The sequence below is a fragment of the Symphodus melops genome (assembly GCF_947650265.1).
Source record: "Symphodus melops genome assembly, chromosome: 4".
NCBI classification, from domain to species: Eukaryota; Metazoa; Chordata; class Actinopteri; order Labriformes; family Labridae; genus Symphodus; species Symphodus melops.
The window spans coordinates 22,276,767-22,299,066 of NC_136694.1; the positions used below are offsets into that span (position 1 = coordinate 22,276,767).

The 22,300-nt window shown below is 40.5% G+C and overlaps 1 protein-coding gene across 4 annotated transcripts in view; it reads left to right on the forward strand.

Annotated features, from left to right (window-relative positions):
- Positions 1–19,350, forward strand: part of itga7 (integrin, alpha 7) — a 33,245-nt gene extending 13,895 nt beyond the window's left edge. The window contains exons 2-26 of one of the 4 annotated variants that reach the window (XR_013778882.1): positions 1,774–1,901; positions 2,689–2,768; positions 3,017–3,272; positions 4,495–4,626; positions 8,428–8,635; positions 9,220–9,416; positions 9,577–9,665; positions 9,774–9,901; positions 10,051–10,146; positions 10,277–10,338; positions 10,591–10,760; positions 11,078–11,227; positions 11,889–12,004; positions 12,860–13,046; positions 13,144–13,218; positions 13,460–13,539; positions 13,655–13,732; positions 14,207–14,309; positions 14,442–14,660; positions 14,918–15,034; positions 15,210–15,323; positions 16,199–16,297; positions 16,527–16,652; positions 17,184–17,350; positions 18,365–18,500. Coding sequence is in view for 3 of the 4 variants with exons in the window: in XM_079341361.1 (XP_079197487.1) it covers positions 1,774–1,901; positions 2,689–2,768; positions 3,017–3,272; positions 4,495–4,626; positions 8,428–8,635; positions 9,220–9,416; positions 9,577–9,665; positions 9,774–9,901; positions 10,051–10,146; positions 10,277–10,338; positions 10,591–10,760; positions 11,078–11,227; positions 11,889–12,004; positions 12,860–13,046; positions 13,144–13,218; positions 13,460–13,539; positions 13,655–13,732; positions 14,207–14,309; positions 14,442–14,660; positions 14,918–15,034; positions 15,210–15,323; positions 16,199–16,297; positions 16,527–16,652; positions 18,365–18,520 (3,166 nt within the window). In the remaining variant the exon portion in view is untranslated. Of the gene's footprint in view, positions 1–1,773; positions 1,902–2,688; positions 2,769–3,016; positions 3,273–4,494; positions 4,627–5,298; positions 5,407–8,427; positions 8,636–9,219; positions 9,417–9,576; positions 9,666–9,773; positions 9,902–10,050; positions 10,147–10,276; positions 10,339–10,590; positions 10,761–11,077; positions 11,228–11,888; positions 12,005–12,859; positions 13,047–13,143; positions 13,219–13,459; positions 13,540–13,654; positions 13,733–14,206; positions 14,310–14,441; positions 14,661–14,917; positions 15,035–15,209; positions 15,324–16,198; positions 16,298–16,526; positions 16,653–17,183; positions 17,351–18,364 lie in introns of all 4 variants that reach the window. The other 3 variants (XM_079341361.1, XM_079341362.1, XM_079341363.1) reach the window with 3 other exon arrangements.
- The last annotated feature ends 2,950 nt before the right edge of the window (positions 19,351–22,300 follow it).

Genomic DNA, 22,300 nt, shown 5'->3' on the forward strand with positions numbered 1-22,300 from the left:
GATCATGATCACGCAATCTGACTCAAGCCCGAACAATGAAGTCGGCATCCAGTTGTCCCCTCTAAATTCTGGCAGTAGAACAGCTTCACAGACATGTAGCCTACACCCTGACACCTGCCTGTTTATCTGCACATATGGGGGAAGGGGCAGGCTTGGTGTCACCTTTACCACTAAACATAAACCAGGGCTCACTGGAATGTAGGAATAATGGTTTTTATCAGGTTTCTTAAGTGCTGTCTTCTTATGAATCAGGCCCCGTTTGTTTGACGTGTGTTCCCACTATCTTAAAACTGTTTGACCAGGTTTCTCATGTGGACCACCAATGATGTGTGGCGGTCATTATTTCACTTTGGGTGGCAGTTGGGGTTTCCAGTCATTAAGGTGAGGAGAGAGTCATTCCTGAGGCATGCACGGCTGCACCCGAACAGAAGCACTTGTCAGGAGAGAGAGGGAACGAAGAGAAAATAGAAAGTAGAGCTGTCTGAGAGTCATCAGTGGTAGTTTGTGGGTGTTGTGAGATTTATTTTGAATATGAGCACAAAAGTATTCCTTTTACACTGGAAGAAATATTGTGGTGTCAACATGGCTGCTATTGTTAAGGTAAAACATGAGTAAGAAATGTCTATATGTGGTATTATTGTCTATTACATTTGACTTTCCAATTGGCATAACCTAGAAAGAAAGAAAGAACTATTTACTACCAATTTCTTTTGGGACTGACTATTATACATCATAGCTTTTCCCATAGCCTTGCTTCTGAAGACTTAAGATGCAGATAAGAGTTTAAAGGAAATGAGGCACACAGAACATTTAACAGTGCAGATCAAACAATGTAAAGGTGAACACAGTGTGCTACATGGAAGAAATGAATGAAATTAATTGTGACTGGGTTGACTGTGAAGATGTGGCTGTTTTATATCTGACCACTTAGATGTCTACTCCTAGGTCTGTTTGTCTGTGCAGGCTTCTTGCAGTCAGTGCTATCAGCTTGCTGTACTGTATTTATAGGCAGAAGGTCTCTCAGCCTCAGAGATAACTCTAATTTAAGTGTGGACATAACAAGGTAGATATGAGGGGGCTGGTGATAGGAACTTTTCACACAGGCACTGGAGCCAGTTGTTACTCATTCATTCAAGCAGAGCACTGTCTCTGCCAACATTTTTGTTATAATTATGTATAAGCAGAAGACACTTGGTACTGGTGTTGCTATGGTATCCAGGTTGAGTTTAATCCCTTTCACATTCCTGTCTTCTTTCAATCTTACACTTCGCTCTTTATTCCTCGTTTTCCCTACGTCTCGTTTCCATGCATATGCGATGGCTGACGGTGTTGGGTGGAATGTGGCTCAACGTTCAGTTTTTAAATAGCATCCTAGCCTGAATCAGCCACTCCTAATAAGGCAGAGGCAAGTGACACTGGCCCCAAAATATCAGCAACCTCCTCACTGAGAATACAACTTTTGCTATCTTTGATGGCTCGCAACGGCAGGTGAAAGCTACAGTATGGTAGCACAATTAAGATCCAGTATACATGCAGTGTGCAGGGCTGTTCTGAACCAGAATTAGAGATAACATGACAACATGTTAACAGTAGTTAGGGTCTACAGGATTTGAATAGTCCATATTTAACCACAGGTGTTTGTACTTAACAGTTGACAGTTCAGGTCAGCTGAGGCATTGTGTGAAATCTGCCACCAGTCGTGTGAAATGTCTAATATGTCTAGTATCTTGACATTAAGTAATGAAAATAACCATCACAGTGTTGTTCCTCCAGGATCCTTGTGGGGGCACCACAGGCAGCAGGGCAGGGCCTGTTGAAGGGAAGTCGACCGGGAGCCTTGTTCAGGTGTCCAATCACACCCGAGGAGTACGACTGTGAGAGGGTGGATATTGATGGAGATGGTGAGGAATGTTGTATCGCCGAAAGATTCATCAAATAGTTTATCAGCCTCATCAATGTTTGCTATCTTGATAATTGTCAAGCTGTAATGTCTGTTTTTAAAATTAGGGCTTTCAAACGATTCCATTTTTTAAGGTTGCCATGAATTGCAAAATTTCAATAGTTCATTTCGATTAATCCTATTTTGAATTGTTTGTTTGACATCCAGTTATCTTGAATTAATAGATAAAAACGGTTAGGCTTTTATTTAGAATGTTATACTGTCTTAAACTGAGAGTACTTCACTATCTGTTTGAATTTAAACCTGCTTTTATTTTGAAATAAAGGACCGTCTGTTCGATCGAAGGGTTACACAATGAACTTAACCACAGTTCCCAAACAAAATGAAAACAGCTGAATACTTCAGGGAGACACAGTGGAGGCTCATGCATAGTGCATCTAAAGGGACAATATGGCATGTGATTACTCGCAGTAAAAAAATCAATGCATTCATTTAGGATCATAATTAATTGTGATTAAGAAGTTAAGCCCTACTTTAAGACCTTAATTAAAATACAGCATGTTAATAGCAGATATTCCTTGTTCTGACATTTTCACCTTGAATCTGTTATTTCATTGGCCAAGACACCATCAATGCATGTTGGCTCAGCATTCAGATCATTTCTTTTTTTTTCTTTATCACATCATGTTTTCTACTTTACTGAATAGCACAGTCCTGAGAACTGTGGCTTAGTTCCTGATTAGTTTACATTATGGAAATCCATTTCCTTCTGTGTGTTTTTCCCTCAGTGAGTTTGGACAGAGAGAGCAAAGACAACCAGTGGCTGGGAGTCACAGTGAAGAGTCAGGGGATTGGTGGGAAAGTCGTGGTAAGTAAGGCGCTCAGTCTGTAAACGCATCAGGACAGAAAGTAATGTGTTTGAAAACTTTTGCTTCTGCTCATTGATGATTAAACATAGAAGCCACATTTTCGGCTTTGATTCTTATGTTGTTCACTTTTAGACTTTCATTTCTAAGTTAAAGGCTTACTGATATCCAATATACTATAAAAAGTGGATTTCTCACCTAAACTGGCCTTATAACATAATCTCTTATACCATGTCTTGTCCTTTACCAGACCTGTGCTCACCTTTATGAGCTCAGGCAGCGTGTAAGTCAACCTTCAGAGACCCGCGACCCGATTGGACGTTGCTATGTCCTGAGTGAGGATCTGACTGAGCGAGATGACCTGGACGGAGGCGAGTGGAAGTTCTGCGAGGGCCGGCCGCAGGGACACGAGCAGTTTGGCTTCTGTCAGCAAGGCCTGTCTGTCAGTTTCACTCCAGACAACAACTTCATTCTGTTCGGGGCTCCAGGGACATACAACTGGAAAGGTAAGCTGTTGTATTGTCCAGATATCTTGATATGTCATTGTTGACGTGCTATTAAATCAATGTGTGTTTTGGCACCAGGTTTTATAAACAAGACTTAATGACTTAACACTACTATATACAGTATTTTTCATCAAAGCTGCATGAATGTACATTCAGAAGACAGATGAAAAAATAAAGTCATATTTGTACTTTTGAATGTATTCCCATAGTTTTTATCTGATAGAACTCATTTGCACTCATGAGCTAATGTGCTCATGGAGGTATGACCTGCCTTCATTCTACAGCTAATACGAGCTGGAGAAAAGAAGCAGGCTTTATTAGCTGATGAATTAAAAAAAAAACTTCCATTAACAGGACAATGCTGCTAGGGATTAAAATAAATCCAATTGACTTCTCAAGCAATCTAGTGATTGGACCGAGAAATTATGCAAAGCAGCAGTGTGCACTTAATCACAGAAAGCGCTGAGATTTATCTTGTGCAGTAGTCAGTTACTGGATTGATTTATTCTCCACTGCCACATGAGATCAATGTTGCGTGGAGTAGATGCTCTTCATGTTTCCGGTTTTGCATAATGCTATTTTCTTTTCTTAAATGCCTTGTATAATGTTGCTTCCACCATGCAGAATATGTATAAGGATGGATAGAAAGTGTGTGTGTGTGTGTGTGTGTGTGTGTCTGACCACATCAGCCTGTCCCAACTTAAGCTTGCACAGTCGTCAGGGTCTGAGTAGGTGTTCAGTTTGTACAGTCTTTACAGTAGAAAAGTTAAATGTGTACTGTTAATATTGTCCAGTTTAAGATGATTATTTTGTGATTGTGCTGTTCCCTTTAACTATACACACACACACACACACACACACACACAACAAATATGGAGAAACTCCATATATAAAGGGAACAAAAAATCCAGAGAAATCACATCAAACAACAATATGATCATAATTATGTTGAACATTTTTGCACGTCTTCAAGTTTCTCAATTCCTCGTGCAAGATCACATTTTGAGATAGAGATGGAGATTTTAGCAATGGCTTAATAACATATTCTCTCCTGTTTATATGAAACTTTAAGTAAGTAGATTTCTTCTCTTCTTACTGCTAAAACAGCTTAATTAGTTTATAGGACAGAATTGGGACATTTGATGAGTCGAACATTAAAAAGTGAATGTTTGCCAATGTGTTGTTGTGTCTTTGCTGTGGACCTCACATGTTTCCATTCCAGGAGAGATGCGCGTCCAACTCCTTAACCAGACTATGCTTGACCTCGGTCTCTATGACGATGGACCCTACGAGGTGGCAGATCAGAAACAGCTTAATGCCCAGCTCATCCCTGTGGCCTACCACAGTTACCTGGGTAGGATCTGCCCTCCCTGCTCACTGCTGCCTCTGCACAGGAGAGAAAGAGAGGGCCCGGGGGAAGGGTCGACACCAGGGCTCAGACTGTACACAGACTCATAAGAGTACCAGACTGCATTTAACTGGTCAGGATTATTTCTGGATGAGCTATCTGTGTATGACTCACACACACCCAGCCCTAAATCGGACTACAGCTATGTTTCCCATGTGAATGTGCGTGGATATGTGAAAAATGTCCAGTAGTTACATTGGCCTGACTTGATTTCTAATGATGCCAGTATTAGCTCAACTAAGCCCCCTTCTTTTTTGAGCAAAAACAACAGGTGCTATTCTGATTTCGACCTCCACCCTCTTCTGGAAAAAAGTAGAAAAACTTGCTGAATACTTCTTACAGGAATGGGAAACAGAAATAGGGTGCAATCTGAGCCTGTGATGTCGTCCTTCCACCAGGTACCGGGTGGTTTTGCAGGAGAAAACCACCACAGCACCACAAAGACAAAAACCAATCAGTCACAGCCTGTCTCACCTGCACCTCCCTCTCCTCTTTTCTCTATTTTTTCACTCTTTATTTCTCCCCTCACCATTTCACCACCCGATCACTCCCCTCCTACACACCTCTCTCTGTCTCTCTCTCTGTCTTTCTGTCTCTCCCTACTCTCTTGGGCCATAGGGCTCTTGTTCATGGCTAGCCCCATTGAAGATGCACTGCTGTACAAAACTCTGGAGCCCTCCAGCCGGCCCACACCGTTTGAGGATGTAGCTCATAATAGCTACTTAGGTTTGTAGGCGTGAGGTGTTTCTGTTTGGACCAAACTGGGCTTGTAGTGGAAGTAGTCCTTCCCTCTTCTCCGACTTTGTCCTTATCCTTTCTGCTAATTCCAATTTGTGTCCATATAGATTGTTAGTGTGTAATCTATGTACTTCTTGGGATTGATCACCTTTGCTGTTACAAAGAGACAACCATCAAAGCTTTGTTAAATAAGAACTTCATTTAATTTTTTTTTTTTTTAATTTAAAATATTATATTTATTTTATTGTGTTTATTTTAATGATCTGAAACTGGATAGTTATTCACCAATGTAAGGGAGATGGTTTTCTGTTTGAATAGCAGCAGGGTGTTTGTCTGTCAATAGATATCTGTTGTTTGTAGTGTGTCAAGTCGGTCTGCATGTGTGTGTTGGAAAAGAAGCTTTCCAGGCGGTGGCGGTTTTCTGGTCTGTTGTTATTGTTTTACTAAGTAGTTGTACTGACAAGGTTTACTAAAAACAGAACTTATTGTCTACTAGTGTGCTAACCTTCTGATGTTCAGTACTATAGTTTAAGGACTTAGCATGCTAATATTCTCTAGTTAGCGCTAAAATGAAAGTACAATTGTGGTTGATGATTTGTTCTTCAGGTTTTTGGTCATAAATCAAATCACTGGGTATGGTCTGAGCCACAGCAATTGAAAGCTTACCAGATGATGGTGCCAGATGAAAAGATGAGGAACCCCCACAGATATTTCAGGTCATATCGAAGGTGTTGTGATGATCAGCTATTCTGCAGGGCAATGCTTGGGATAGTTGTTGACTCATTTTAAGATAAAATCACAAACGGCAACCTCATGGTGAAAGGAAAGATCATAGAAATAACTGTCATTATAATGTATTCTCTAGGAACCATGAGTGTAACTAAATCATGGTTCAAATCATCTTGTAGAGGATTTTTAAATCACAACTTCGACTTGTAGGTGGTGCCAGAGGGAAGTTTGGGGATTCCTAGATTCCCCTAAGAGTTAATGGAAATTCAATGGTTTTCTATTAAAAAGCTGTTTAGAGCCTTTCAGTCTGAAATAAAAGTTTGCATTAAATCTTGTTATGTCAACATGGTTTGTTACGAATGTTGAAATGCTTCTCGGACCTAGCACAACATATGTATTCATATTGCAGGAAATCCAGTTATTACTGTTCACTAAGAGTGTGGATCTGCCATAAATCTCTTTATTCACATACCATTTACCCTCCCGCTCCCCATATTTAGCCGTCTCCTTGACAACACTAATTCCCACATGACCTTTTAGCCTTCATCTATTACTCACATGCTTCCATTGATCCTAACCAGATGATACGACACACCTTTGCATGCTAACTTAAAATAGAGAGACAGTGTTGGAGCCCTCTCTTATTATGTGTTTGCACTATAATTCATTTTGATGCGTCAAAGGGGTTTAGTGGTTTCCTCTTTTATGGTTAAAGATAGGAATGCAATTCCAAAGAACAGGGTCTTTCTCCGAGAACACAAACGTGTTTTCTACCCCTTCAAGGCCAAATCAAATCCAATCATAAAGAAAAGAAAGACGTTCTTTTATGAAGGGTGTTAGGATGAATGCCAGATTTTCCAATGGAACAGCCAGTTGAAGGGTTGTTACAGAAATCTTAAAAAGAAAAAGTCTGACAACTGTTCTTGTTATTTATTTTCATTGTGTAATTAGAACATCTAAGCTCATCACTTACTGTTTCTATAGTTACTACAACCAAGTGCATATGGTTACTTTGAATGCTTTGGACATAACGTATGAGAAATGTTCAGAAGTAGTTTAATATGAATTAGTCTAAGCAGATAAGCACAAGAACATGTACAATAAGTGACATAGTCACAGTGCAAAGACTTGAGGACGGATGCAGGGATTCTTTAGAAAATCTTTATAAAGCATTCAGTCCCCTTTGATTTTATAGAGATGACCTTGGAGCGAGCCTGTGTGTTAAAAAGCCACCCTGTGTGGAAAAAGTAGCACCTTTGTCTCCGTCCATCAGCTTTTACAGGAGCTGCCATGCAGACTGTTGCATTCCGCACCTGCCACCCTGGAGCTGCTCACTGTTTGTCTCCCATTATGTCCCCCACATCCCCCCTCTGCATGTTTACTCAGGGCCACAAAATGCCCCCTCCCAACCCAACCCAACCTGATAGATTCTCCTCCTCCTTCTCACACCCTCTGCATGGTTTTAAACTGCTGAAGCAACAAATGCATGTGGTTGCTACTACTGAAGTGAAATGTTTGATATGATGTGCCATTTTCAACAGCTACATTTGAACATTTTAGCACAGTGCTGTTAGGAAGTAAACACACACACACACACACACACACACACGCACACACACACACACATACACACACACCTACACACACACACACAAACATACACATAGGTAAATGCAATGCAAGGTAACACAAACACACAAGCAAGCGTGCACCCCCACAAAACACTCACATACATGCTTGTTTGCCTCTTTTCTTACCCTGATTTATATGCATCCTCACATTCCTCCACACACAGACACACACACACACACACACACACACACACACACACACACACAGACAGACACACGCCCAACACCCACGCAAAAGAGGAATAGCTTCATGATATAAATCTGATTAACGTCCACCCGCTATGTTTACATTCTGCCTTCACTCGAGGCAGCCGATACAAAGCATTAGCATCATGAATCTCATGAGACATTAGGAGAAGCCCCATACATCTCCCCCTGTTAACGTCACGACCAGCATTTCTTCCTCCAACCATTGGAAACACAAGCACACCACTATAGCAAACACAGCACACAGGACATTTACACCCATCATGAGTTTGGCATTTAATCAATAGTCACTTAAGACACACATTTCATTAGTAAGAAGATGAGCAGACTTTGCTACACTGAGAAGAGATGATCCTCTGAGCCCCATGGTCAATACTAACCCCTGACCCTCTCCTCCATCCTGTCCTCCGCCTCCTTCCTCTCTCTTTCTCTCTTTTTCCAGGGTTTTCCGTTGACTCGGCCATGGGGATAATGAGCCTCAGGGAGTTGACCTTTGTAGCCGGTGCACCTCGGGCCAATCACACAGGAGCAGTGGTGCTGCTGAAGAAGGATAACGTGTACCGGTTGGTTCCTCAGCACATCTTCTGGGGGGAGGAGCTGGCGTCATCATTTGGTTACTCTGTGGCCACAGCGGACCTCAACAGAGACGGGTGAGGAAATACTGGGAGCAGAGGATGTTTCAGCTGGAGAGGAAATACCACATTGTGAAAATATTTGACTACATGTTACAAATTAAACATTTTAATGAAGGAAAATTATAAAAAGAAGGACGAGTTTTCAGCAAAATATACTCTACATTTCAGAGCATACAGCAGGTCCTGTCTGTATGCTCATATTTAAATTTAGAATTATTATGGATAAAGTGAACTGTATACTATATAATAATAATAATATAATACTATATATTATATTTAATTGCAGGCTCTGGATGTGGAGTTTTATCCAGATTATTTTAATATAACCAGCTGTGAAATAACGGCAGAAGTAGAGTCTTTACTTCTGAACTAAAAAGTTGCATAATAAGCAGATGGAAATAAAGATATGCAACTGTCCCCAAAATGATATGAAGTACAGAGCTGTACATGACTAGATTTACTGAGTAGTTTTCTACTTCTGATATAACAATGTGACACCAAAAGGGGTTAAGATAAAAAGAAAGTATTGATAAGTTCTGACAACTTCAATTTATGAATTTATGGTATCAGATTTGGATTCTGTGTCTCTGTGTCTCTAGCTGGACCGATCTGATCGTTGGAGCTCCTAACTTCTTCGACCGTAAGGCCGAGATTGGTGGAGCTGTATACGTGTACCTGAACCCCTCCGGTCACTGGGACGATCAGGCTCGGCCCATCCGTCTCAACGGGACCTACGACTCCATGTTTGGAATGACGGTCACAAACATCGGAGATCTGGACCAGGACGGATACGGAGGTGAGAGTGATGGTTTGTCACATGGTTCACTGCTGCCTGGTTGAGCTTTCACATCTCACTTGCATAGCCCCATAATGATGCGCTTAGATTTCTGCTGCCACTAGTTTTGAAACGTCAATTATTATTATTTGGTTTGTACATTTCCCCATTATGTCTTCAGACATTGCTGTTGGGGCGCCATTCGACGGAGACGGCAAAGTTTTTATCTATAGAGGCTCGGATGCAGGAATAGAAACAAAACCTGCTCAGGTGAGTAGCAACTTTCAGCTTTTCGATAAGCAAACTGAGAAAAGGAAGAGGAAACGAAGATGAATTAAGCTGAAGGAAAGTCTGGCTCTAAGTTTCTTATTCCATCAGGTGTTAGATGGCCGCGACTTTGACGTGAGACGTTTTGGATACTCAATCTCAGGTGGTTTGGATATTGACAATAATCAATACCCAGATCTTGCAGTGGGCTCTCTCAACAATTCAGTGGTTCTCTTCAGGTGAGAACATTTTCCTTTGAAAAGCTAAAGGATTTTCCCTGGAAACACAAAGATCTACCATGAAGCTCTGTAGATTTAAAATCCTGCATGTTGACTAATTATTTTTGTCACTGATTTTTTTCCCCACGGACACGCTTTGTGTCCTTCAGATCCCGTCCAGTCATCCATGTGATCAGAGATATATCTATTGACCCTCAGTTCATTGATCTGGAACAGCACAACTGTAAAGGCAGAGAAGGAGTCTGGTGAGCCCTGTATTTGTCTAAAATGTCCAGGAAAACAGAAAACAGAATCTACAAATGTGTTTTGTCTTTATGAGTTAACTGTGCGAAAAAAACTCATTTCTTTCACTCTCCACCGTCTGCCTTTTTTTAGTGTGGAGGTCAAGGCCTGCTTCACCTTCACAGCCCACCCAGAACACTACTCTCCACACATGAGTGAGTCCCAACCTGCTCTCATGTCGGGCTTCAGGAGTCATTTCTATTTACAGTGAAGAGTAACCTTATCTATGTGGAAACTTTGGGCCTTATTTTGATTAAATCGCAGCTGTGTAATACTGTATTCCCTCAGATGGTTTCATATATGTGTTCGGCCCCTGGTGGGCTCTTTAAGTGCTCTCTGTGTGTGTCCTGACATTTCAATGCCTCTGCCTCTTTCCATGCATTGCCCCCTGGTTTTCTCCTTCCAAGCTCTGCTGGTGCACTTTGAAGCCGACGTGGAACGCAGGAAGTTGGGACTCCCTCATCGTGTTAACTTCCTGGGCCGCAGCTCTCTGGAGCCAGAGTACACACAAACAGAGGAGGTGGAGATGCATCGGCAGCGTCATCCTGTGTGCACCTCTGCTGTCTTCCAACTTCATGTCAGTAATAGAAATGTGTTCTTAAAAACATTAACTTTGGTAATTTATTGTGGTACTAAAATAATGGGGGGGGTTTTCAACAGTAACCTGTAATTAACATTAATTTTACTACTAAAACCCACAGTTGGTGAAAAACACAACAGTCAATGACTAATATAAGGTGGAGCAAATGCTTTTCGAAAGTTTCCAATTTGTTAGAGCCTTCACCAGTTTACTTTTCTGTCAATATTTTAACAAACCAAAGCTTTAAAAAATCCCCAAACCTTCTGACTAAAATCTTTTGTTTATTGATCACCTAATAATCTCTATCCTTGCAGGAGAACATCCTTGACAAACTGCGTCCCATCACATTGGCTATAACTCACACCATCAAGCCTGTGCCTCCTCGCAGACACTCGGGGGCCAAGAGGCTGGAGAAGCTGGCGCCTGTGCTAAACGTTTCCCCCTCCAACACACTGCACTCTGAGGTCTGAAACAAAAAGGAAACACAAGTATTTTATGGTTGGGATTCATTTTATGGACCGAGGACTGTGGTTTAACAAGGCAGGCTTTATTAGACGTTTCAATTCAGTTGTTGTATATCGCAGTAATCCAGGCTCGTTCAAGGAAACAATCTTTACATTGATTATAGTATACAAGGAGAGTCTTTGGTTCTGTTTCTTCTGTTGGTTACATATCAAAAGTCTAATCAAAAGAAAATGCACAGAACAGTTTCTCACAAGCCCAAGTGACAACTTTGGATGCCTTTTCTCTTTTTGATTCCCCCTTGTTCCAAAAGCAACTTTCAACCATAAAAGGCAAAGAAAACTACAAAACATTTTCATTTAGAAGCCATGACGAGTGACTTGTTTTTGTACCTTGGCTTCAAATTCTCCCTTTTGCTTTTCAATTTTAGCCTATTGATTGATCGGTTCATTATTTCAGCTCTTAATACAGTCACCCCATTAGACGCATATAAAACCTGGAAATAGGTAGCACACACCTTCACTGTTTAAAACACATGTTCAGAACTACTTGGTGATGTTGCTTTTTGTGTCATTGTTTTAATGTTTCATTCATAAATAAAATATTTTTGTTTTAAAATGGTTATTAGATTTAAGTAAAGTCCGTCTCGCTTTCCTTCTGAAGGTGAACTTCCTGCGTGAAGGATGCGGCAGCGATAAAATCTGCCAGAGCAACTTGAAGCTGAGCTACCAGTTTGGAACAAGACCCATAACCTCTGACCTCTTCACCCCTCTGCCAAAGTTAGTATCTGCAGATCCCAGTTTGATTGAGCTGCGCACCTTTATGATTTAAACTGTTGCCTGCCAACTTACACATCATGACACAATCTATGTTCTGTACGTATGCAGTGGTAGCTTTATGAACATTTACCACAAAAATAGGAAGCCTGCTTTAGTCCTGAATATAACTTTCTTCACACTGACTCGATTCTTACTTCAATGTGCCTTTCTTTGTGTCAGGTGATTACTAGCTTCTATCTAAAAGAATGTATACGTTGATACTGATGGCTTCATTAAAGGGTTTGTCTCCCTGATGAACAAAGGAGTTAATGTCTAATGTATTTTCAATCGAAACATAAGGGGATTTTACAAATGAATATAAAGGGCGGCTGATCAAAGCACCTGTTAAGGAAGTTTTAAATCTGTTAAGTAATAGTAGTTAAACTTTAGTGTACAAAATGAATCACTGAGGCATTAATGTAAACATTACTGGCCATGTTGAAGCGGATAAAGGGAAGCTAAAGCTATTTAAAGGATATTATTATTCTGGGTAGCTTGTTATATCACTGATTATAAAGAACTTATTTAGCTCAACCCTTTGTTAATGCATAATAATGTTAAATATAAATATATCATTATCATGTTAAATATCCAAATGAAACAGTCACTGTGTTGATGGTATGTGGGACTAGCAACAATGTCATTGATTTAGTCTTTTCACATTTCCTCTGAGCTGATAGATATCAAACTGGCTCATCTAATTTAAATCCGACCTACGTCTTTATTTTGATGCAGACACGTTTAATATGTATACTTTTTCCTTGAGAACGATTTTATTTGATTTTCCTTTTTTTTCTTTCTTCCCCCTTCACGTAGAGACGAGGATGACGTGCAGGTGTTCTCCCTGTCAGATCAGCGGCTGGTGGTGCTAGAGATCACCGTCACCAACATGCCTTCTGACCCTCTGCACCCCGACGAGGACGGAGATGACGCCCACGCCGCACAGCTTCTCATAACCCTTCCTGACACTTTGTCGTATTCTGGCTCCAGGGTCCCACCACAGGTATGAACCCCAGAAGTGGATTATTGTAGCAGCAACCCTGACGTTTGGATATCTGTTACTCACTGATAATATTTGTTTTAATCTGGATTGACTGTAGATGAGATGTCAAGCGAACCAGAATGGCTCCCAAGTCGAGTGTGACCTTGGAAACCCTGTGAAACGAGATACTAAAGTAAGAAATCACAACAATGTTCAGGCCTAATGCCATGTTTTTTTTTAAGAGATGCAAATCCTTGCTCTTAAATTTTAGATTTGGTTTAATAGAATAAGTTAAAAGAATCAGTGTTTTAGAAAAAGAAGCTTCATTTGTTTTTAGTAATGCTTTCATTAGTTAAAATTGTAGTTATGTGTGATTATTTCCCTTTCACCTTTTTTTGTTGCTTAAATATCAATGTATGTGTGTGTTTTTTTAGCTGAAGTTCACCATCAACTTGAGCACATCCAGCATCACAATTGAGACCACTGAGCTGACAGCAGATCTCTTGTTGACAACGTAAGCCCTTCACACCCTCCACACTGTTAGACTAGCATGTTATTTCATGGACATCTACTTGTTGAAACCACAGCCACATTGTCATCGAAGTGTTTTCACACTGTTCTGTCCTCAGTATCAGCGAGCAGCCTGACCTGGAACCAGTCAAAGCTTTTGCTAAAGTTGTGATAGAGCTCCCTCTGTCTGTAAGCGGGTGAGTTACACCTTCACAGTTTCTCCATCTTCTGTACGTTTACGTCTGCATGTGGCTCAAACAGCCTGCTTAACTTATCATACACTTTGACCTTTCACACAGATTTAAGCTGGTTGTAAACCTGTTATTCCATGTTGTGTGACACAAAGCAGATGTATTCAGAGCTCTGTTGTGGCGTTTACATATTAGGATTAGGATAGTGTTGACACAGTTGAAGGAGAAATGTGTAAGTGCTCCTATAAGGGTTGCTATGTGTTAAGGTGTGTCTGCCTAAGATAATGTGCTATGTCTGTCTCAAGATGGGCTTTTAAAGTCTTTACATTCTGTGTAGAAATAAAAAGAAGAAGCTTAATATAGATAATGATGTCTCTTTCGATCTCAGCTCAGCTACCAGTTCTACTATAAAGACAGATAATAAACTGCAGTCGTGTGTACCCAGCTGTCTGAGCCTCTAATGTTGCTGTTTTACTGCAGACTGGCTCATCCTCACCAGCTGTTCTTCAGCGGGACAGTGAAGGGAGAGAGTGCCATGAAGACCCTCGACGACGTCGGCAGTCCAGTGGATTTTGAGTTTGTGGTGAGAAACCATCCTCTCTCTCTGTCTCACTCTACTATCAGTGTGATGTATCCTTATTTCACAAATATAAAGCAAGAACGAAATCAGACAATCACAGTTTGTTTTCATTGTTTTGTTTTGTTTTATACGCAGGTTGCTAATCCGGGACAATCTCTGCAGACGCTCGGCTCAGCTTTCTTAAACATCATGTGGCCTTACGAGCTGGCCAATGAGAAATGGCTCCTGTATCCTGTTAGCTTAAATTTCGAGGGTCACCAAGGCACGCACTGCACCCCCACAGGGGCGCTGAATCCTTTTGATTTGAAGTGGAGCTCCTCAGTTGCAGATCCTTCACAGCCTGTCAATGAGGGGGTAAGCAGTGATGAGCTTTCGTATAACTTTAAGGTGGACATCCCATGAAAACTACCTGAAACACCTTGTTGTATCTGAAGTAAACACCGTTTTTATGTTCTGTTTTGTACTGTGTACTGTTAATAATTGTTTTTTGCTGTGTATGATTCTCAAACTGAGTAAACTGTGATTACTACAGTTTAGCATAGCTTAGCATAGGAGCTGCTTATAAATGCTGAGAAACACAGTTTGGGTTGGCTTTGTGTCTCTTTTACCAGGGTGGACGGCGACGGCGCTCGCACCCAGAGGAGGACGGTCAAGTGATGACCAAAGGCAGCGTAAGACGAACTACTCCAGCTGTGGCAGCTTCAGAGAGACGCAAGTCACTCAAACTGGTAAGAGACAGACTGAGAGAGGCTGAAAGATAACACAATTTCAGGTTTTGATTGATTCTTTTACGTGCTTTACAGGCTAACAAACATTAAAGAAAAACAGACGCACAGAGCAATGATGAATGATCTTTTTTTTTTTAAAGCTGCTTTTATTCTATTTCCTTTTTTGTCCCGCTAGGATTGTCTCTTAGGGTCGGCCCGCTGTGTCGTGTTTCAGTGTCCGCTCCACAGCTTTTCTGGTAAAGCCGTCCTCAAGATTCACGCCCGCCTGTGGAACAGCAGCTTCATAGAGGTAAAAAAAAGACCAAAAAAACCCCATCCTGCAATCATTACATCAGCACCCAGTGATCATTGCACTCCATCTAAGCCTCATTCCAGCTGTTACAGCTGCTGATGGAATCACAAGGCTCTAGTGCAAGTCAATGAATGAAAACTGCAGCAAGTACAGTAACAGAATGATTGATGAGGGTTGTCTGAAAGCTCTGATGTTCACACTGTCAGCACACATGTGAAACCAGCTGTCAGTGTTGACCACTGGATCCTTTGCAGCTGCCGGCTTACTATTCAGCCGGAGATCCCTGAGGGGAAAAAAAGGAGTATTGAACCCAGCATGGAGGTTACTCCCCCCATGGACATCTTTTTAAAACATTTTTTTTACATCTGACGGTGGCTATGTGGTAGAATCAGTTATTTTTCAACGGGAAGGTCAGGGGTCTGTTTCTCAGCTGCTCCAGCAACTTTAAGGTGGAGTCTATGAACCCCAAAGTGTTCCCAGTATGTATAGATGAGCTGGATTAGTAAACACTGATGGATACCTTACAACATATTATTTTACATTGGTCTTATTGTCGTAGTTGTCTCTCTATTATTATACTGAATTTTATAATTGAAAACTCTGGTCACAAAAAAAAGAATGCCTAACATTGACGTGTTCAACCCAAAGTCTTTTCTTACATTTTATTGGTTAAGATCAGTCGGCCTCAGGGTGCATTCTGTATTATCTAAAATAGAATTGATCTAACCGAACAGCTAAGTGTCTCCTCAGACTTAATTAAGGCGTGTGTCTGAATGAACAAAGCAGTATAGTACTCTGAATCATTTCAATGTAACTTATCACTTCCAACTAGAAACCAAGTGTTGCTCTTTTTTTGCTTCTCTGTGTGTCAGGATTATTCAGCAGCCAGTGCTCTGGAGCTGCTGGTCAGAGCCAACATCACTGTTAAGTCGAGCATTAAACACCTGCTCCTCAAGGATGCTGCTGCACAGGTACAGAGAACACTTTAACCAACACACGTGTCCTTAAAAGTATGACCCTGAAATATTGTCCAACAGAGGATTTGATTGTGAATACTTAAACTGGTCGAATATTGTAATCCAAGATACATCTTTTTGTAAAAATCTCTTCTGTTATAAACATGTTTGAATGAGCCCTTACTTTTTAATAAGATACACTTTTTTATCCCCACCCCTCCAAAATGAACAATGTATCCTCCAGGTTCCTGTGATGATCTACCCTGAGCCCGGTCTTACTGACCAGTACAGGATCCCCTGGTGGATCATCCTCATAGCTGTCTTGGCAGGCATCCTGCTGCTGACTCTACTGGTCTGCTTACTGTGGAAGGTAACACACACACACACACACACACACACACACACACACACACACACACACACACACACACACACACACACACACACACACACACACACACTCTCACACACACACACACACACACGTATCTGTAACTTGTACCACTCATGCTCTAAAAACCTGCTGGTTGTATCAAGATTAGTGAGAATATAATGAAGACTAGAGAGTATATTACTGTATTTAAAAGGACTTACAGTCTCATTAACAATCCTTGCACCTCATTGGCCATTCAAACTGTCTCATCTCTTTTCATGGTTGTCCAATTATTTCTATCTCCTACATTCTGCTCTGTCCTGTAATCATTGTACGCCTTCCAGCTCACTCTCATCTCGTTCTTTCCTCTGTTCCCTCTGTGTGTCATCTCTGTTGGTTTTCCTCCTCTCAATTCAATGTGGGCTCTCTCCATCCTGAAATTCACCCTCTATTTCATTTTCCTTTTGTTTTTCTTCTGTTTTTTCCCCCCCTACTCCCATCTCTTTCCTGTGGTGATCTGTGGCCCAGTGTGGGTTCTTCAAACGCAGTGAGCCGCGCCGACACTATGAGACGGAGTTCTACCGCGCCCATTTGGGGGTCCAACCCTCGGAGGCGGAGAAGCAGGTGTCAGAACTATAATACAAAAAAAATCTTTCACTCTGGCCTGCTCTCCCCTCCTTCTCTTCCTTCAAGCGGTAAACATATTCGTCAAAAAAAAATTGCTTTGTTCCTCAACCCACTGTGGTGTGGCTGGTGGTGTTCGTTGCAGTGTGAAATATGTGTTCATTTTGGCACTCTACTAACAATAGCACACCGATGTTGTATTAGAGCAGAGGAATGATGAGAGATCTGCTTAATCATAAGCTGTGCTTTGCAACCTTTTATGAATATATTGCATTTGCAGATTTCTACATTTATTTAGAACCCCTTTAATATTTTCTTCATTACGTAATGCCAAAGGGAAACTCTAATGCCAGGTTGCAGGTGTTATCTCTAACTTGCCAGCATGTGAACGGCTGTAACATGTTGAGGAATGTGATGGTTGATGGACCACCTGCGCACGTCTAATTACTTTCCTGGACTTTGAATTTTTAGAGAAGAATTTAACGTCCTCATTTTGGCTGGCAGTTCTTATGAATATTATTTTCACACAAAAAAAACCAACACACCTGATAGATGAACCAAATGGTTTTTAGTTTTTTAGTGCTCTGTTCTGTAAAGGCGTTTCTTTAAACCATGCTGATGGAACACCATCCAGCCATCGCTCTGTCAGGGCTTTCTGCTGCCTGCTGTGTGCTGTGCTGCTGTTAGCATTACAGTAGGATGTTCTACACGTTCATTCTGGCACCAGCAATATGTGCCACTCTTTAATCTATTAACGCTCCTATTTCACCGCATTTTGTGACCCCAATGACTTTGTCAGGTGCCAGAATAAACTTCAGTATCATCAGTAGGTTGGTGTTTTTGTTTGTAATAATGTGTGCAGTTTTTCTTTATCGCACTTTGGCAGCGTGTTTGTTTAGTAACAAAGGACACCACAGACTGATGCTGAATTAGAAACACAGAGCATGTGGATGTGATTTTTTTTATAAAGTCACCTCAACTGCACATGGTCAATAGATAATCCCCTTTTCCATTAAAGGTCTATCTCTATTGCAGTAAATGAGACTTTTGACATCTCTTTTTTTCTCTCTTCTCTGTACCTGCAGTGTGGCTTTTTCCAGCGAGCCCACTACAAAGACAAATTGCCTCAGTACCACGCGGTGAAGATTCCTCGTGAGGACCGGCCGCAGTTCCAGACTGAGAAGTCAGGAGTCGTTCATAAAAAGGAATGGGCCACGCACTGGAGCGACGGAACCTCGTAACTCCCTTTGAGGCACTGAATGACTGAATCAATTCAAATCACCGTGTGGCACCCATACTGTCTTTGCAATGGAGCTAACGCACTAAAAAGGTGGACACAGACTGAAATCTAACATCTTGTGCACACTGTACTGAGTCAGTACTGACATATTGGTGGCCTGTCACACTAAGACTGGATCTAAACTCTCCCATACTGTAGCCTGCTTATGGCTGGTCTCGATAGTCTGTTTATACTGTGCACCTACATCAGTGTTGTACAGTAAATACTGAAGGCCAGAAACATAATTAGAAGAAGTGTAGCTGCTTTACATGTCTTACAGCTGGACGCAGACGCACTGATGCTCTCTGAAAAACAAAGGAGGACAAAACAAATCACAACCAAGACATGCATTAATGCACAACATATTAGAGTCATGCAGACACTGGACTACGATGGTGAAGAAGACACTGCCCTTTACAGAGATTAGTTTTTGCCTTAACTACTGTAAGACTGACGACTTCAAAAGGCATTGAGAAAATCCTTCTTTTTCTTTTTTTTTTTTAAATAGTAACGATCTTTACAGATTTTCTTTTTTTGTTTGCACTGGTAAACATTGGTGCCAGTATGTAAGAAAAAATGTTGCAGAAAGCTTAACATGTTGTAGGTGCGCTGGTTGCTAAAAAAGACATTAAATAAGTTCCCCTGATCTTTTTTGGGTTTCCTTATACAAGGGAAAATGACTCTTAAAAGAGAGGCTTTTTTGTTTTGTTTTAGTATGTCAGTCAAATATACTGTTCATCAAGAGTTTATTGCCTGGGTGAACTTGAATGAGAATTTAAAAAAAAAACACAACACAGCCATGGCTTTAGCACTGTTGTTGCATGGAAATCAAAATATGTCCAAAGCAATGCCAAATTTAAAATATTGCTTTCCCATTTACAGTAAGAGTGTTTAACTACCATACATTGTTTTATTTTTTTAAAGAATGTCCAGGCTTAATGAATAAAACCTATCAAATTAGGTATGACTGAATAACGTGTGCAATTTATGACATTTCAAGCAAGGCCATCTTAACTTTTTTACTGAGACGTTAAAATGTTCACTTGGACATGTAATAAATGGCCTTTGTATTTTAGTTAGGAATATAATCCTTGTTGTCACTAATTGATGTACTTAAGTGACCAGTGCATCAATTCCAGTACTGATGTTTCCCATTGCATACAAGTGCCTTATGGTAGAGGTGTCAGATTGTGAGCTACTGGTACAGAACAGACGGTAACTTGCAAATTACATCAAGCATTTGTTGGACACCTGCAGACGGATGAACATCATTCAACACTTCAACAACATCAAACAAGGGGAGAAGATTTTGAAAAGAGCAGAATATGTCAGTGAGGAACCACACAGACTTTTTTTGGATCTATTTTGAGTGGATGAAGTGGCTGTAAAGCATGAAGAGTCACCTTGTTTTGAAGGTATTGCTGGACAATCTTGTATTAGCTGCATGAAGCTCCCGTTGTTGTTCTGACGTTCCCCCTTTTTTGTTTTCATGATTTAATGTTTTTTATTTATTTTATGTCTGCAGCACTGTTTTAACATGTAAATAAAATGTAACAAAATAACCCCATCAGAAATGGCAAGGTGTGTCATTTAGCTTGCAGTGATTACTTGGAGTTTACTAAGCGGCCACTAGATGGTGACAAAATTCAGGGAACTAAAATACCCCAAAACTCTAAAAACCTCAACTGAACCAATTATTGCTCATGTTGGCTGCAATATTGCAGTGTGGCTATAATTTTTTGGGGTTGCAGTACAAAAACAGGTGGGATAAGTCATACATGACCTTCTCTGGAAGTGAGGACATTGGACATTAATGTATTGAATGGACAATGCAATAATAAGGAATTTTTCACTGCCTGCTTTTTAGTCAGATTTTGTAGCACCCAGCTACATGATTGATGACCTTCATAGATCTTTCAAATGTATATTCAGGACATAGCAACATTTGGCTTTGGTATTGATTATGAAATAACAACACACCTTTGTGTGTGTCAGGTTTTGAATAAATCAGGCATTGGGGGTTAAACACAGTTTTTTGTATAGCCCTGTTTTTCAGAATTTAATGCTTACTCTTATGCTATAAGATATACTATACTGTTTTTTTAATAAGGTTAAACTTCCTGTTGGGTTTATGGTGTGGGTCCAAGAAGTGTTTTTGTAGATCCAGGCATGATAAATAAACCTACCAAATGTCCTATTTAAAGGTTAAATGTACTTTTAGGGATTTTTTTTTTGTGAGTGACTTGGCTTCATCCACTCACAGAACCCTTACACACAATGTAATTATTGCACTGTGCGCATGTCTTCCAGGTTTCAGGGCTCTACATTTTATTACTTAAAGCTCTTCAACATACAACATCTTCTGTCATGGTGAACAGAAATGTCGGCCTACTTCAGGCAGATTGTGTAAACGTTTAGAGTATGGCAACCTATCAACCCCGAGTTGGGCATTAAACATGCTAGATGTATTTAATTATGAATGCTTTATAAAGTGACTAGAAATAGAAATAATCTTTCAACACTGACTTTAAATAAATGTTACTATGGTGTGGATTAGATGTTTCTCTCAAAGCTGATAATATTGTTACAGCACTGAAAAATAACTAATTCCCTAAGAATCCTTCATAAATAACTCTGGTTGCCATGGAAGTTTAACAGCGTCAGTGAGTGAGTGAGTGAGTGAGTGAGTGAGTGAGTGAGTGAGTGTGTGTGTGTGTGTGTGTGTGTGTGTGTGTGTGTGTGTGTGTGTGTGTGTGTGTGTGTGTGTGTGTGTGTATGTGTGATTGCAGTTTAAGCGGATTGTCCCCCATTAGGCACTTTGATGATCTGTTGACGTCTCACCCAGTATCACGGAAGTGACTAATCATTACACACAGATAGAAACACACACAATGAGTCAAAGTCAGACAAACTGAACACGCAAACAGGACTAATAAAGTCGGTGTCACTCGCACAAATCAAGCCTTAAGTTGTTTTTGTTTAAAATAAACAATATGAAGGAAGCTGATATAAAGGTTGTTTTTTTTATTATTATTATTATTATTTTGGAGGAGCTTGTTCCTAAATCCCTTGATCAGCAGTTTTGAAGCTCACCTGATAAAAACTACAAAACCATTTGGCATTTTGAATCTGATCTTTGAGATTTCTGCTCATGAAATACAGGCCAAAATATCCTGAAAATGGAAACAAAGATCTGATCTGAGATGCCACTTTATAAAGACAACCAATGAGGTTATTGTTAGCCGTAAGATTAAGGTTGGGGTTTGGGGTCCAAATAGGATGAGGGACAGTCAAAGGCTTAAATATCTCTATGTATAGTTTTTAATGTGAATGTTCACCTACAGTAGAGTGTCATCCTGAACAGAGATATATAGAAATATAGTTCTTACTCAAAGCACCATCACATGTAAAAAAAAAGGCACTTCCTGCTTTGGTATATGATGTTCAATCAGCTCCAAATTTGATGTCTTTGATAACAATGCTTGTCTTCAATGTTTGGTCAACACAACCTGGAGACATGATTTCGACATGACCAGGATAAACAAAGGTGCAGGGGCCTATTCAATACTGCTTCAACTGAACTCGACATTCAGTGATCCTTTGAAATGTGACTTACAATGTGTAATACAAATTGATGAAGACTGTATCTCATTCTGAATGAGTTGGCTCAAACGTACTGTAATAATAATCTTTTGTGGAGACAAAAAATGAACAATGCGTTGCCCTAGTCTTCAAAAATGAG